Source organism: Aphelocoma coerulescens, chromosome 11 (genome assembly GCF_041296385.1).
Source record: "Aphelocoma coerulescens isolate FSJ_1873_10779 chromosome 11, UR_Acoe_1.0, whole genome shotgun sequence".
Lineage (NCBI taxonomy): Eukaryota > Metazoa > Chordata > Aves > Passeriformes > Corvidae > Aphelocoma > Aphelocoma coerulescens.
In genome coordinates, this window is record NC_091025.1 from 20386951 (window position 1) to 20402082 (window position 15132).

The window sequence follows — 15132 nt, forward strand, 5'->3', positions numbered from 1 at the left end:
TGCTTTGCACAACACTGAAGATTCATTACTTCTATGGTTTCAGCTGAGTGGCTGCTTTCAAAATTGGTGTGCATGCAGTTGGACTAAATAAACAACATATTAAAATACAGATTTTTTAGTGACATGGAAACAAGCACTTAACAAACCTAGACACAGAAATTAGCAATTAATGTAATTATTTAAGAGTTCTCTGTGTTATGGTTCAGCTCCTTTAAAAATGTTAGTAATACTTTTAAATAGTTGTGTTCGCTGTACGATGAAGATGTCATATGAATAGACTTTTTACAAACATTTGTTTAGTCAAGAGACAATTTCAGTGCATATAAGAGCAAACACAGGGACCAAACCCCAGCACACAGTGGCATTATCCTGAACAAGAGCAACTGCACTGGCATTTGTCTAGGCTCTAAAGCAGCCTTCATTACAGCCATAGTCAAAGAGAAAAGGACTGTAAGTAAATCAAGAGATCTTGGGTCCTTTCATACTTCTTGTGTGCCTTCCCTTAAAAGGAAACTACTATTTCAGCCCACAATTTTCTAGTTCTCCTTTCTCTGCAGCCTTTGTGGCTCTTCACAGTTTCAAGTTAGTAGTGCAGGAAGATGGCATGCATATGAATATAGTTATGAATGGTTTAATTGAAGTTAAGCAAATCAAATGAGTGCATCCTAAAGTATTTCACGTTTCTGATGTAACTCATTCATACATCTCTTATTTTGCATCTCATGACACACTGAATACCATATGCAAGCAAAGGTTAATTCAGAGGTGCACATTTCCAGGAACAGAACTTTTGGTGAAATCTCTCATTTTCACATTTATAGTGATACAGTTGGTAGCAAAATTTGGTCTCAACTGTAGCAGAAACTTAACTTCACCCAGCTGGACCCTATGCATGTTGGCAAAGGTCCCTGTAAAATCAATTAATTGGTTCTTGGAACTGTTTTTTCAGGAAATGCCTTTTTTTTTTTTTAGAAATTGATAGCTGATTTCAAGGTAGCCTTCATGAAGTAGACACCTTTTTTGAGGCATCCTCTGTGAAATATGTAGAACACGTTGAGAATATAAGTACAAAATATTGACCATGAAAGGGCAGGTGATTCAAATAGAGATAAGAATGCTAACCTGGTGTCTGCTGATGAACTATTTCTTCTGGATCCTGCAGGTGAATGAAGACAACGAGCCCAACTGCTCCAAACAGCAAGATGAAGGAGAACATACATGTCAGCCTCATAATTACTGTTCTCAGATCAATCCGGTTCTCACCCAGGAAAAGAACTGCATGTGATCTCCAGGGCACTCTTCACTCATAGTCTTCGTCCTCTCATCTGGTGGAAGTCTGGTGTAATATGTCTACAAGAAGCAAAAAACCAAACCCCTAAACTTAGCATATAGGGCATTTATTTTTCCAATGCAGAATAGTAGACTTAAGTTCTCATTTAGACCAAATAACTGATTTCTCTAGTATTTCTTTTATACAGTTAATTGCAATCATCCAATCTATTTCTGCCCCATCAGTTTGTCTTTAATTTTACATCCTTGCTTTTAACATGTTGAAAAGATGTTGTAGTACATAGTTAAAAATTGTATTTTGGGAAATACAGTCATGCCATGACTGCAATTTTCAGAGAAATCCCTCTCAATAATTTGCATTCTTCAAGTGAAGCATGTGTCACTTTTTGTTTTTATTTCTTGCTGATTAAATATAAAAGCTATAAAGTGAGATAATGTGTGGGGAACAATAATGAAAGCTGCACCTTTGTACCAAACACAGAACTGGCAGCTGCTGCTTCACCTCTGAGAAAAACCAGTCACGCTCAAGCCGACCACCACAGGTCACCCATTGAAGAAGTTTCCACAGGCAAATTGATTTCCAAGGGAAATCCTGGTCACAGTGCTTGGACCCCCTTTTACTGGCTTGCAATAAGCACGAAGGAAGAGAGCAGACAAGAAGCAGGAATCTGTGCAGGAGCCACAGGCACGGCTGCCTCTCCTCCCCGAGGGGCTCCTCACTGCCGCCTCCAACAGTGGCTGTTAGTGCAGCCCCAGAGCAGCCCTGGTCCCACATGGGCCTGTTGTGGGTCGTTCTAAACCCCTCACTGAGCACGGCCCTGAGGCTTTAAGCCCACGAATAGTCCTGCTGGAATCGACATCTGTCCTCACACGATACGAAGAAGTGAAAAAGTGAAGGAGTGGGAACTAGAGAGGAAAACTATTACCAGGGCCACATGTCTTTTATTAATTAAAATAAATGCTTCTGCCACAGAGCTATGCCAATCCTGCATTTTTCGGTAACACAAGGAAAGGTTCATTAGAGCACAGGCAGTGGAACTGTTTCCCAAAATGTAACCGGATTTCTTAGCAGCAAATTATTGTACAGGAGGCTCAGCTGGAGGTCAGCAACAGGTTGCAGAGGTAGCAATAATGTTGCTTTCCTCATATGTTTTACTGCAAATGTGGCCTGATCTAAAGGAAAATTTTTGAAGCTTGTCTTTTTTTACAAAGGGGATTTTAAATATGGAAAGACTGTATAACACCAGTTTGCAGGAAGGATGGACTGTGGAGAAATGATGATTCAAATTAGTTCTGTTAGGAAAAGTCTTTAAAGATTTGTTCTTAATGTGCCTGGAATATTTGGTGTTGGGGCAACTTGTATGCTTTTCATGGTTTCCTTAGGAAGTTTTTAATTTTTAGTGTACTGGCATTCTAAATTTCTAAAATGCATCAAAGAAGAACACGAGGTGTGAAAGATGAAGTCATTTGATGAAGTCATTCTGTGACTCTGACTGATAAGGTTACTAGCATTATTTAGTGGCAACGATATTTATTCAGTGTGTAAAGCCACCAGAGCTCCAGGCCAGGAACTCTGGGGGATGCTTGTATCTTAAATGAATGCAGAGCACTAAGTTCTCTCTATGCATAAGCAAACTGAGCTTTATTCTCTGTCAAATTATGGCAGACAGTAATTGTGTATTCTTTTTTCACTTTAAACCTTTCTCACATCTTTAAAAGTAAAACTAAAAGAAAATATCACTAAGTTTTTCACCCCTAGCAAAGCCAGGTTGTTATAAGTCCTTGTGCAGGTCCATCTGTGCCTGTTGTGTATTTAATATGCATAGATATTTGCATTTACTACATATATTTACCTTTAGATGCCCAATACTACCTCTAAAGCACTGGGGGAGCCAGATTAGCCTTCAAAGCAACTGTGTTACAGTTCCAACCACTGTTAGGAGCAAGCAGGGAACACAACCCACCCTCTCCCTGGTTCACTACAGTACTTGTTTGGCTACATAGGCAGGGGTTTGTATAAATAGGCATTCCCAACCAAATCCAATGGTGGCAAGGCTGGTACAACACCAGACTCACACCATCATTTTGTAAATCAGTCCAGTCAGAGCTTTCTAAGAATTGTATTTTGTTTCCTAACATACAGGTTTTCCTTTCTATCACCTATTGATGCTCTCTGCATGCCCATGGGAAGCTACAAGCGCAGCTTTACAGGACAGGCCTGAGGCAGGTGCCTTGCCCAAGGTTTTGCAGGAAGGCTGTGATGCTGCAGAGAGCTGGAGGGTTTCCCAGCCTCCCAGCCCTGTGCAGGTGGCAGCGCTGCCCCTCCCTGCTGGGAATGCCCCCAGCTGGTGGGACACAGAGCGGCTGAGAAATGCAGAATCATCACTTGAGAGGGAGTAGCTGAAAAATATCCACCCTCAAATAACAAGGGGTTTAAATTTGCTTAGTGTTGAATTTTAAGGTCTTTTTTAATGAATTATACCCTTGAGCAAATACGGGTTTCTAAACCAATTATTATTATTAACTTAAAATGTGAAACCATTTTCCCTGGATTTGATTTGTTGAAATGTTTTCATCTGAAGTAGAGGCAGCATCAAGAAAGAATATCCCTAGCCAGGTTTTAATTAGTGCACAAAATGCTACAATAGCAGTTTTTACAGTTAAGAGTGTTTACATTATTCCACATCCTATCGAACAACTGTGTCCAGGAACACAAAGCCTTTTAGGTTAGACATTACAGCCTCTTCAGGAAACCTCAATATACAACAGTAACAAAAGCTAGATGAAAGTATATATTTGAAAGAATAAAAGGCCATATGTACTTGCATAACTCTAAGGAAAGACTGCTGCTTGTTGCCTGTAGCCACTGCATGTTTCTGCAAGCAGTGAACATAGGAGTCCGAGAAGCAAAAAGAAAGAGAACCTCTTTCCTCTCAACAAAATGACTACCTCTCAACAAAACACAAATGTCAGAGATCTTTAAATTATGGGTCTAAGCTTTCCCCCTCCCTATTCTCCTGTAATTATTTTTCCAATCAGTTGACTTTAATTAACATGTCCTCTGTGAGCAAAGCTGGTGAATGGCAAGGGCTGGTTTATAGATGCTGAGCATGTGCTTCCCAAGCCCTCCCAGGCTGGTCGTTGAGTTACAGGAGCAGAGGAGCTCTGCAAGCAGCTAGCACTGACTGATAAATGTGAACGAAGTATCCTCATTAAGGAAACATTTGAAAATACCCTTTACACTCCGATCACATCATTTTAAAGATGGATGAGGGGAAAGACCTACAAAAAACCTAAGTGCAGCTTGACCTGTTTCATCAGGCAGTACTTCCTCAGGCAGGCGAGGGATGCTTTGTGTGGGAGCTTCGGATTGACCCATCCAGTGTCCCGGCATCAGGAGGGCAGAATTTGGATGAATCCATACCCTTCAACTTGCACTGCAGTCACATACTTTAACTGTACTCCTCATAATGGCCAATAACATATTTTTATAATTCTTAGTGTTACCCAGAGTGCAAGCAGATAAGGTTGCAAGCAGCTTCCAATCCAAACTCCATTTTCAGCTGCCCTGAACCTATTAAACAGATGGAAAGAGGTTCATTAGAATGTGCAATAATGAATTGAAACATCTAACTTTTAATTTATTCTTTCTTATTACATTCCTATGGTGGATAAAATTCCTAGGTATCAATATCTGTTTTCCTAAGCTTTCCCATTACCGTGGTATGTGAATGCCCTGCACTTGAAAGCAGCACAAGTATGAGTGTACACGGATAGTAATTAGCACTCAGCACTTTCCAGTTCAAAGACATTTATTAATCACCACAGTACTCCTATGAATTGTGAGCCAAGGAAGTATTAGAATGAGGTAGGAGAATGCGTATTGGATCATTAATGCAAGCCTTTTAAGGAAAAGGATGGTACAGTTTTAGGTAAAAAAATTCCAAATATGTTTGTGGAAAATACTTGAATATTATAGCAGAATTTTCAGGCACCACATCTTCTCTTTACAAAAGCAGAAGCAGAACAAATTTCTCCCTGCTCCCAAGCAGTATGCAAAGACCCTGCAAAGATTTATTTAAATCTTCTGAGAAAAGTGGCTCTGAAACTAGTGCTATGTAGGTCTGCTTTTGGCAATCTCTGCCTGGAGGCCTAATGACAAAACACTTTCACTGCGAGCAGTCTGGTGTTATGATACTGGATCAGTCCAAGAAAGACAACACCTCTGTTGTTTGATCCCTAGTCTGATGTGGGTCAGGCAGGCTGCGCTCGGGGTGGTGTCTGATAGCTCATGGCTATTTGTTCATCCATGAGTTTTGCAGACATGATATTCTCTCCCTTGTCTGCTGCTAACAAGTCAGTGTGAAGAACAGCATTGATGAGATACAATCTAAGGGCATGGTGTAATCCTTCGGCAGAAACTCAGGAACTTGCCTTTGGTCCATCTAGAACTGGATCTTTCCCTAACCACACTGATGCATCAAAGGAAAGTAAACCAAAACCTTATAGAAAAGGATAAGTGGCAGGATAAGCTCTCCCTTTTTCCCCAGGAAAAGGCCTGTTATCTTCAGTTGAGGTCAGTATGAGTGTAGCATATCTAAGACTGCCTTAGAAAAACATGGTAGCAGGGTATGCAGCTTTCACAGCACTGCCAACAATTGCTTACCAAGAGCCATTTGCAGAGAGCAGGAGGGACAGAGGGTCCAAGGTGGCTACAGCCCCTCATTTCTCCCTCTGGCTGCTCACAGGCAGCCACCCTGCAGAACCCAAGCTGCCTGGCCCTCTTTGTAATTGGTGGTGTGCTGTCGCTCCACTGCAGAGCTGGTGACCAGCCCAGATAAATTAGCCTGAAGATGAAAGGCACTGGTGCCAAGATGAGAGCAAAAGAGGCTTTTTACCTCTGTGGAACCAGGGGAAGGGAAGGATCAAGGTGGGCCAGAGACTCTGTAAAGTGCCTGCCCACTGCAGGACACCTTTATACTGTCCCTTCCTGAGGCTTCACTGCAAGATGCCATGGTAGCTCCCAGTGAATCAAGGGACACAGACATCAGCATTATATATTGTTGCCATATACGTCAGCAAGTCAACGAAACACCCAAATTCTTTGCAAATATCTACTTATTGCTAAATCTGACAATTACAAATCACCTGTGAATGAATGTAAATGCCTACATACATGGTAAACTTAATTTCTCATGCTGTGTGAGCTTTAGCTGCTCTTCCTGCAGTTGAGAGCAGGCTGCTGGTTCAGAGCACTGCCAGAGCCTGCTGTTTATTCAAAGGAGGCAGCAGGATGTGGGTGTCTTTTGGAAGCAGGGATTCCTGCCCTTCCACCAGGCACCTTGTGTGCTGTTGGACAACCAGGTACCGAGCAGCAGAGATCAGCTTAGGCACCCCTGCAGCTCTGGTTGTGCCATTCCTGGGAGGCAAACTGGGACATCCCTCTGGTGCTGTGGAACTCTGGAGGTACCACTGCCCAGGTTCTCTGTACAGAGAAACGTGGCAGTGCACGGGCACAGCCTCAGCAGTGTCTTACCCTTGGTGGCCTGCCCCCAGTTAAAGCACACACTGGTAGGATTCCCACTTCAGGGAGAGACACTTATTAATGCAGAAATGTTTTTCTAAGTCAAGATTTTCCTGACAGTAATAAAAGCTACATGTTAAATTTCAGCACTCCTGTAGCTGATCTGGGGAAATTTAACTGGAGCTGTTGGCAGCTGGGAGACGTGAGGGGTTTTTTCCTCTACTGGGTTTTGTTTTGTGTGTTCTGAAAAGGCACCATAATGAAGGACTTATTTTCTGCACTATTAAGATAATTTTACTTGTGTAATATAGTTAGAGACTGGGATAGTGACACTGGGCAATTAGCTGAATTAAGAAAAAGGGAATATTATTACTACAAGAATATAGGAAAAAGATTTACTATTATTACTGAAGTGATCTCTTCTAGCTCCATTAGCTGTTTCTAGGAGGTGTGTGAACAACAGCTGCTTCTCACTCTGCAGCTGAGCCAAGCACATATTTCCTTGCTCCAAAGCTCTTACAGAGCCCAAAGGCCTTCAAACACAGGGCACTGAGTTTTCCCATCCCTCAAGTGTCCACTCTGTTTTACCCCTGACATCTAGATCAGGCTTGCTGTAACATTTACAGAACCAAAGACTGGATTTATAAACATTATTCGTATTCACCAGCAAAACTAACTTTTTATAGGAGCTTTACAAAAGCAGACACTGTACTAGAGGTGGAGATACTAAAAGTCATATTATTCTGTATCTGTCAGCACTTCTTGGAAATAGGAAATGCAAACGAATCCTAAGAATTATGCCCCAAATCCTCTAGCTTCTTTATCATAGAAAGTAGGAAACTATTAATCCTGTGGCTGCTTCCATTCTTCAAATGTTCATCTTTGGGTGCTATATTTTCTATCACTATATCCATGATCACGTATCAGTAGAGCAAAAACTTCAATTCTCCCTGAGATTTGGAAAGGACAAATTTGTTTCTAGATGATATTTCAAATCAAAACATTTTGTTTGGCTTATATCAACTCCATATATAATCATGTTCTTCTTTGTGTAATAACAGAAAAGAAGCATTTTGGAGAAAGGTGAAATACTGACTTCAGAAACTGTTCAAAATATCCCGCCCCCGAAACATCCCCAAAATTCTCTTCTGAAAAGATCTGGATTCATATTTTCCCTTCATATGGGGAAAGGAATTAAACCTACTTTGATGAAATCAACAGAGAAGTTAAGGGTTTCTCCAACTCTGAAATCCTTTTAGATCAGAAGTGAAATACTTGAGTGGAGAGGGGTGGCTCAGCCTGATACCAGCTGGTGTCCTCAGGATGATGATGAACCTTTGTCCAGGTGGCTCCAGTGGGTATCTCCCAAGCCCTGTGAGATGCACAGACCAGCTCAGCAGTTTGAATCCAGGAAGGGAAAGCACACCTGGCCTTGTGTGACTTCGTGCAGCACTGCTCTGCACTCCATTTTCCCAAGAACCACTTGCAGAGGCAGGAACTGGCACTTGGGTGAATTGGACCTGCTGAGATTGGGACAAACCCAAGGAGCTGACAACTCTTCCTCCTGCTGCCTAATTAGCCTCTCCTGCATCCCAGTGATCCTGAGTGAACATGCTGAGCTGACCACCTCTGTTACCTGCTAGCAGTGTGGCAGGAAATTAGGCAGAACTTATTGCCTATTAACAGCTCTATTGTCCAGTCACTGGTGTCATTTACAGGTCCTGGCTTTCAGCATCTCTTCCAATTATGCAAAATGGGGAACTCTTGATGGGAAGAGAATCCTGAAAATTACAGGAGCCTCTTTTGCTCACTTATACGTCAACCCATATACCCAAAAGAGTGGGGACAGGGGGGTTAAGAGGCTTTCTCTTACTCTGGTGGAAACTTGTTTTGTCAGGTATCAGTGGGTCCAGTTCTACTCTCTCATATATACCAGTGTTGTCCTTTGGACCCAAACAATGCTCAAATGGATTTTAAAGCCATATCATGTGCCAAAGCCTGAATTTCAGCAGAACTGCAAAAAGCTGTGTTATTGTTTTATGTGGCTGAAGTCAAGAGTGTTAATGTACGACCCCTTTTTCCCATTCCAAAACCCCCGGCATATCTGCTAAAGCTGCTCCTCTCACTTCCATCACATGTGGCAATAGGAAGTGGGCACTTCTGGTTTCCACTTTCATATACAATTTAAGACCAAAGGGAACAGCACTCAGTAAACAACCAAAATAATCCTTTCAAAGTCAAGAAGATTTCTTACCTATCTTTCTGGGTGTAAATTGTAGCAGGCATCATGTGTTACTAATCTCCTCAGTACTGCAGCAGGGCCTTAGCAAGTCAACACACACCACTCCAAGATCCTCGAGGGGTTTTAATTCTATTCCTAAACTAAAACATAATCTCAAAAGCAGTTTGCCTTTGAAATGAAAAAGTTTTTTTACTGTGTTTAAAATTAACATCTCACAGGAATTGCACAGTGAGAGTGTAAACAGTGAGTGTCAATAATGAACTTGTCCAGCTTTTTTCCACACTGGAGGGGAAGGCACACAATTTGCACGGCAGCCCAACCTTTGCAGGCACTGCCTGGCAGCAGGATTTATAGGGATGTTATCCCACATCCGATATTACATACAGAAATATGCTGTGTGGGGAGCACTGAACTCTTGTAAAATACAGCAGAAAGGTTCTGGTTATTCAGCTGCCCACTGCTTGTTAAAGCCTGGTCTGAAATGCTTCCCTCTCCCTCCGCTTGCCTGAATCTCTCTTCTATTTAAAGTAACTCACATCTTCAAAGGGTTTTTTAGATGATTGCACTGTCGTATAACAGCTAAATATTATACTCTTCTTCAGCTGTCTTGCTTAATTTGTCTATTCCATAGGTTTCCTGGGTATTTCAAATGAAAATGCCTTCTTTCAGAAGATACAATGCACCTGGAATAAGCTGGATTTCCAGGGGTACCCAACAAGTGATTAGCCCAGACATCCTTCCTCCTTTACGTCAGTATGAAGCAATTGTAAATTTGAATTTTTCTTTTATAAATTAGTTTTTCTTTGCAGTTTTAGGTGTGTTATGATAAGGAGGAAAAGATGACAAAACTGAAAGATTTTATAAGCTGCTGATACATATGAATAAATATGTGTATGTGTGTATAAAAGGTTAGTATGTTCCTATCCATTGGGTAAAAGTTTTATTCCCATGCCACACCTCTTGATATCATGAGATTTTAAATAGTTTTTATAGCAATAACTTTGAGTGGCTTTATGTATATACATGTGTGGGGCCCTCTTCCTCAACATTATGGCTTAACTGTGCCATATGTGCCATACAGTTCATGTAATAACAGCGTGGAGATTCGTGATTCCTCAATGGTATTTCATTTTCTAAAGGATAAAAGTATCTGAAGTGGAGATTCTGTGTCTGGGAGTCATAAGCAAGCAGAAAAAAAAGGGAAAACTCTGAAATGGTCCCTGCAACCTAGAAGTTAGAAACCTTTGTCACCAGTGAGGGTGGTTTTAATTCTGCACTTGAGGCAACAAAATACACCAAAATTTCTGCAAAAGCAGAAGGAAAAAAAGCTCCTGACTCACACTGTGTGGGTTCGTGGTGATGTTCTTCATCAGGAAGAAGAAAACAGGCCTCCTAACCTTGAAATGGCACATTTTGCTGTGGCTGTAGGGAGGGTTCCTTTATTGACTCTAGCACCTTCTGTAATGGTGTACATTTGAGTGTTCTCAGCTAATGCTGCCTCTTAATCCTTCTAGCCATGATGACTAATTTGCTTCTTATTGAAATTTGCTTTCTCCCTCATCAAAGATCACCATCTGTTTACTCAAGGTGCTTTTTCACTTAGACTATGCCTGTATGTCAGAGCTGAGATACTTTCTCTTGTTCTTGATTTAGGCAGTTAAAACAAAGCAGTTAGTTGAGAAGATGTATTCTAAAACTAGATCTACTTGGGAAACTGTTCTTTTTTGCTTTAAAATGCCTTTTATATTTTGATTCACAATGAAACTTTTTACCCTAGAATAAAGCAAAATGAAACAAGTATTTGCATTTTAATTTGAAGTGCAATTTCTAAACAACAGGAAACGGATTTTTTATTTTTATTCAGTCCTTGAGTTACTGCAGCATATAAAGGGAAGCTGCACTGAGTGCTGAAGGGGTAGTTGGCTGGCTGTGCAGAGGCATAGCCATGACATGCCACCATGTGCATGGGCTGGCCTGGACTGAGCCCCTCCTGCTCACAGGCCTTGTGGGACCAAGGGAAGATCTGCAAACTGAGAGGTGAGTATGAGCAAAGAGAAGTATCTGGAAACTTTTCCATCACTTTAAGGAGTGAAATGGTTCTGTGTGATGGTGAGTGAGGGCAGGTGCATGTGGAAGCTGGTGGGGCTGCAGAGAGGCAGAGATGTGACATTTGGGGCAGAGAGTGCCAGCTGCAAGGCAGTGTGAAGGAATGTTTACTGGTGTTATACTGGAGCACTGCTTATACAGGGCAGTGAATATTTGTTCTACCCTTACATTCCTTGGTTTCCAAAAGTTTTGCCTTTTGCCAAGGTCAGCTTTGGGCAAGGGGTGCAATCCCACCTGCAACTTCAGCACAGCTGTGCTTTGAACAACAGGAGGGTGCAGCTGCCGATAGAGCCACGGAGGAGACAGACACAGGCTGTGCTCAGAAACGGGGCTGTTTCATCAGGACGTGGCTGCACTGAGTGTGGTGGGTGGGAAAGGAAGGGCAAGGTTGTCCATAGGTCCCATTTACACAGGGGAGAATGATGGGCACGGTACAAGGAACTTGGACTCCTACATGTGATACACTTCTTCCTTTCCTGCAAGCTACTCTGCACCAGAATTTCAGACACTCCACACTTGCAGCAGTCAGAGGAAACATGTGGATATCAGTGCAACTACTCAGCCTTTTAAACAGAAGCAATTTTTGGTATTGAGCTGCAATGAGAATCCTGGACAGGCATGAAATCTCTTTAAAATCAGTTCTGTGATGCTGGTACAGTGGGAGAATATTACTATTTGATTTGTTATTCAGTTATTTTAAGCACATTTGGTATGATTTGTAGAACAGATAAGAACAGATAAGGCAAGTAAGTAGCTGCTAGGCAAACCCGTGTGCTGCAAATATTGGAGATCACTAAATGTCACCAGCAAACTTCCTGTTGTTCCATTGATGGTCTGTAGGAATGGATACACTCTATTGACTCCACGCACTTGACATCAGACTTGGTTTGTAACTCCATCCCTTCTCGGCTTCTGCATTCAGTGAGGAGACAGCAGACACAGCCTAAAAACTTCAGTCCTTTCCTCCCTCTGCTGTAATGTGGACAGGCAGAATGGTGCCTCCTCCAGGAAATGGAACAACTGTCAAAGTATTTGTGACACAGAGGACTCCTCCTGGGGAGGAAAAAAGGCATTCTGGCATTCCTCTTCCCAGCACCATTGCTCTGACTGTACTGCTGAGACACCAGCATGTTGGTGAGTTGGGCCCAGACACTGAAGCAGTAAATCTAATACAAACCAGGGATCTCTTCCTGTCTAGTGTGGGCAGCCCTGTACCACACCAGGTTATTCATCCCTTCCTTGGGCCAGCTCTCCTGTGGGCTGACAATGATCAAGTTCTGGCTGAGGGTTCAGACAGCATCACTGCAAACTCAAATATCTGCATTTGGTACTGAAATCAAGGCATTCACACTCAAAAGAACCTGGAAGGAACTAGATTGAAATCTGGTTGGAACTAGATGATCTTTAAGGTCCCTTCCAAACCATTCTATGATTCTATGACTGAAGATGAAAGAAATTATTATTAGTTTATTGTAATCACTCACATTTAATGGTTCTGTAAAAGGTACTAACAGAACTGAGGTTTGACTCTAGATAGAGTGTTTTGTGAAATCCTTCGGTGCACTTTCCACTGGGAGCCATCCCACATAAATATTTTTATTAAGCTACCCAAATTTAAAATCAAGACCTTCAAAATAAAATAGTTACTGACCTTTCAGCTCATTTATAATTAAAATCTGTTCTAATGTTGTTCATATAAATAATAGATAGCTGTTTTCACAGATCAATGCCTTCTCTTGCTTTTTAAGAAACATTTTGAAGTAAAATTACTGTGCCTTTAATAGGAAAATTTGATGTGTTAGCAACTATGGGTTGATCTCTGTACATTTTTCAATTGTAAATTGCACTTTAAAAATACAAACAATTATTAATATTGATTTGGACTAAAATAATATTGAATTTCAATATATTTTTGGCTCTTTTATGAATTACCCTGCACAGTCAGTGTGATTATGATGAAAGAGTATTTGCACGCTCAATTTCTTTTCAGCGAGAAATCTTGAAGAGCGCTAGTTGTGTTCAGGCTGATAATGATAAACACATGCATTCAAAGAAAATCAGGCTACCTTAAAAATCTCCACTGAAGCATAATAAATTAATATTTCATCCTATATGTGCAGTTCTTATATCATGCTAGCTGAACTTTCATTATTAACAAATACTGAGCATTTAGTTAGGATGCAGCTCAGCGCCTGAGCTCTGTTTTGGTTGTGCATCGCATGCAATTATAAAACGATGTCAATCCATCACTGCAATTTCCTACGACTAAGCAAAGAGATGAATATATTCATGTCCTAGGATGCTGTAAGATACCAATAGATTTAAGTGTCATTAAACCCATGTTTCTATGCTGTGGTTGGAATGAACATTTCATAGCTCTGGTGATAGAGGGATTTGAGCTTTTCTTCTGATCTCACCTCTAATTTCAAGGCCCGGTTGTTAATTGCTTCCTCAGGTACCCCAGCACCTCTGCAGAGGCCTCACCTCCAGGACAGCCCTTCCCCATGGCCATGGCCATGGCCAGCAGGGTCACTCAGCCACATGTCCTTGTTACACACACGGGAGTGGTTGGCAGGGGGGGTCTCCCAACAGCCTGCAATGCGTGGGCAGAATCATCTTGAAAACAGAAACTCTGTTCCCCAGGGAAAACAGGTGTATTGAACCAGGACAAAATGTCAAGGTGACATTTTTGTAGAAATGGGATTTTCAGAAAAATTTAATTTCTTGGCCCCGGATGTAGTGTTTTCATTGTGTGTGGCTGCTAACCACTTGGAGAGCTGTGCAGCAAGCCTGGGAACTGGCAAAGGTTCACCAGGAATGTGGAAGGCTCTAATCCTCCCCACTTCCTCCAGCTCCTCTCCCTTTGCAGCTGGCACATGCCAGGAGGACAGAGAGCTGGGGACTGTTAACCTCTAGCAGCTTGCCTGGGAAGCAGCTGTTAAACTCACTTTTTGCTGAAAGTGGAACTGGGAAGTGTATAGCAGGCAGCAGCTGGGCCAGCTTTTGTTTTGATTCTCCCAGGGAAAAATGTATTTTTAAAAATTTTCTTTTTCCACATAGAAAACACTGGTTGTGCGAAAAGGGCATTTTCTTACTGAAAAACCTTCTGCTGGAGAATTCCCCAACCAGCTCTTTTTATGGAACTTACTCCCACAGACTGAAAATAACCCAAACTTGGTACCTTTCCAGCCATGTTACAAAAGCTAATGTTTTGCTAGAGTCCCTGGAGACAGAGTTGTGCTACTTATATTAAGAAAGGGGTAGTAGCCAGCTAGCAAATGCCTGCGGGAGTGGTTTGAATGCTGCTGGCCCTTAATTCAATCACAGGTAATGAATGATTAATAATAAGGCACTTAACCTTAAATAGTGTTGTAATTACTTTGATTATGGAATAAAACCCAGAAAGCATTTCTGACATTTACTATTTTTAAACCTCATTATTTTGGAGAGTGTCATTCAAGAATTTTGAACACTTGAAATCAGTAAAACAGAAAAATGAAATGCCACGTGATTTTTCTTTACCTGACTCAGGTGCTCTCTAGTGTGATTTCTCCCTTCTATGGGTAGAGCAGTAGGTAGGTGACAGCAAGTGCCCTTGAGTCCCTTCATTTCACAGATAATCTTGTTTCAACATTTTATGCTCAGATGCTCACAAAAGTGTAGTCACCTCTGTTATTTTACATTGTGTTCTATATAGTGTTGTGGTTTTGATTAGAGCAAGTCAATTTTCTTGGCCAAAATGGCTTTTTAACAAAATGATACCTTTTTGAATATGTATTCTTTGGTCATAATTTTGTGATGTAAGGGATGCTTTCCTTGACAAAGATAAATTCTGTGTCCTATATTCCCAAAACTAATACTGTGAATTTTACTATAATTTCATAATACATACATGTTGCATGGTAAATACATTGATAGAAAACACTCTTAAGGACGCCAAAATGTATTGATACAAGACACTCTTAAGCAC

At 41.4% G+C, this 15132-nt stretch overlaps 1 protein-coding gene across 6 annotated transcripts in view; it reads right to left on the reverse strand.

The window, feature by feature from the left end:
• The window catches only part of CHST8 (carbohydrate sulfotransferase 8), a 185214-nt gene that overhangs the window by 141885 nt on the left and 28197 nt on the right, over window positions 1-15132 (reverse strand). For 2 of the 6 annotated variants that reach the window (XM_069026488.1, XM_069026491.1), the window contains exons 2-3: window positions 4798-4864; window positions 1123-1350 (exon numbers count right to left, since the gene is read on the reverse strand). In XM_069026488.1, coding sequence (XP_068882589.1) covers window positions 1123-1231 — 109 coding nt within the window. In that variant the 5' untranslated portion in view covers window positions 1232-1350; window positions 4798-4864. The other 4 variants (XM_069026493.1, XM_069026487.1, XM_069026492.1 and 1 more) reach the window with 3 other exon arrangements.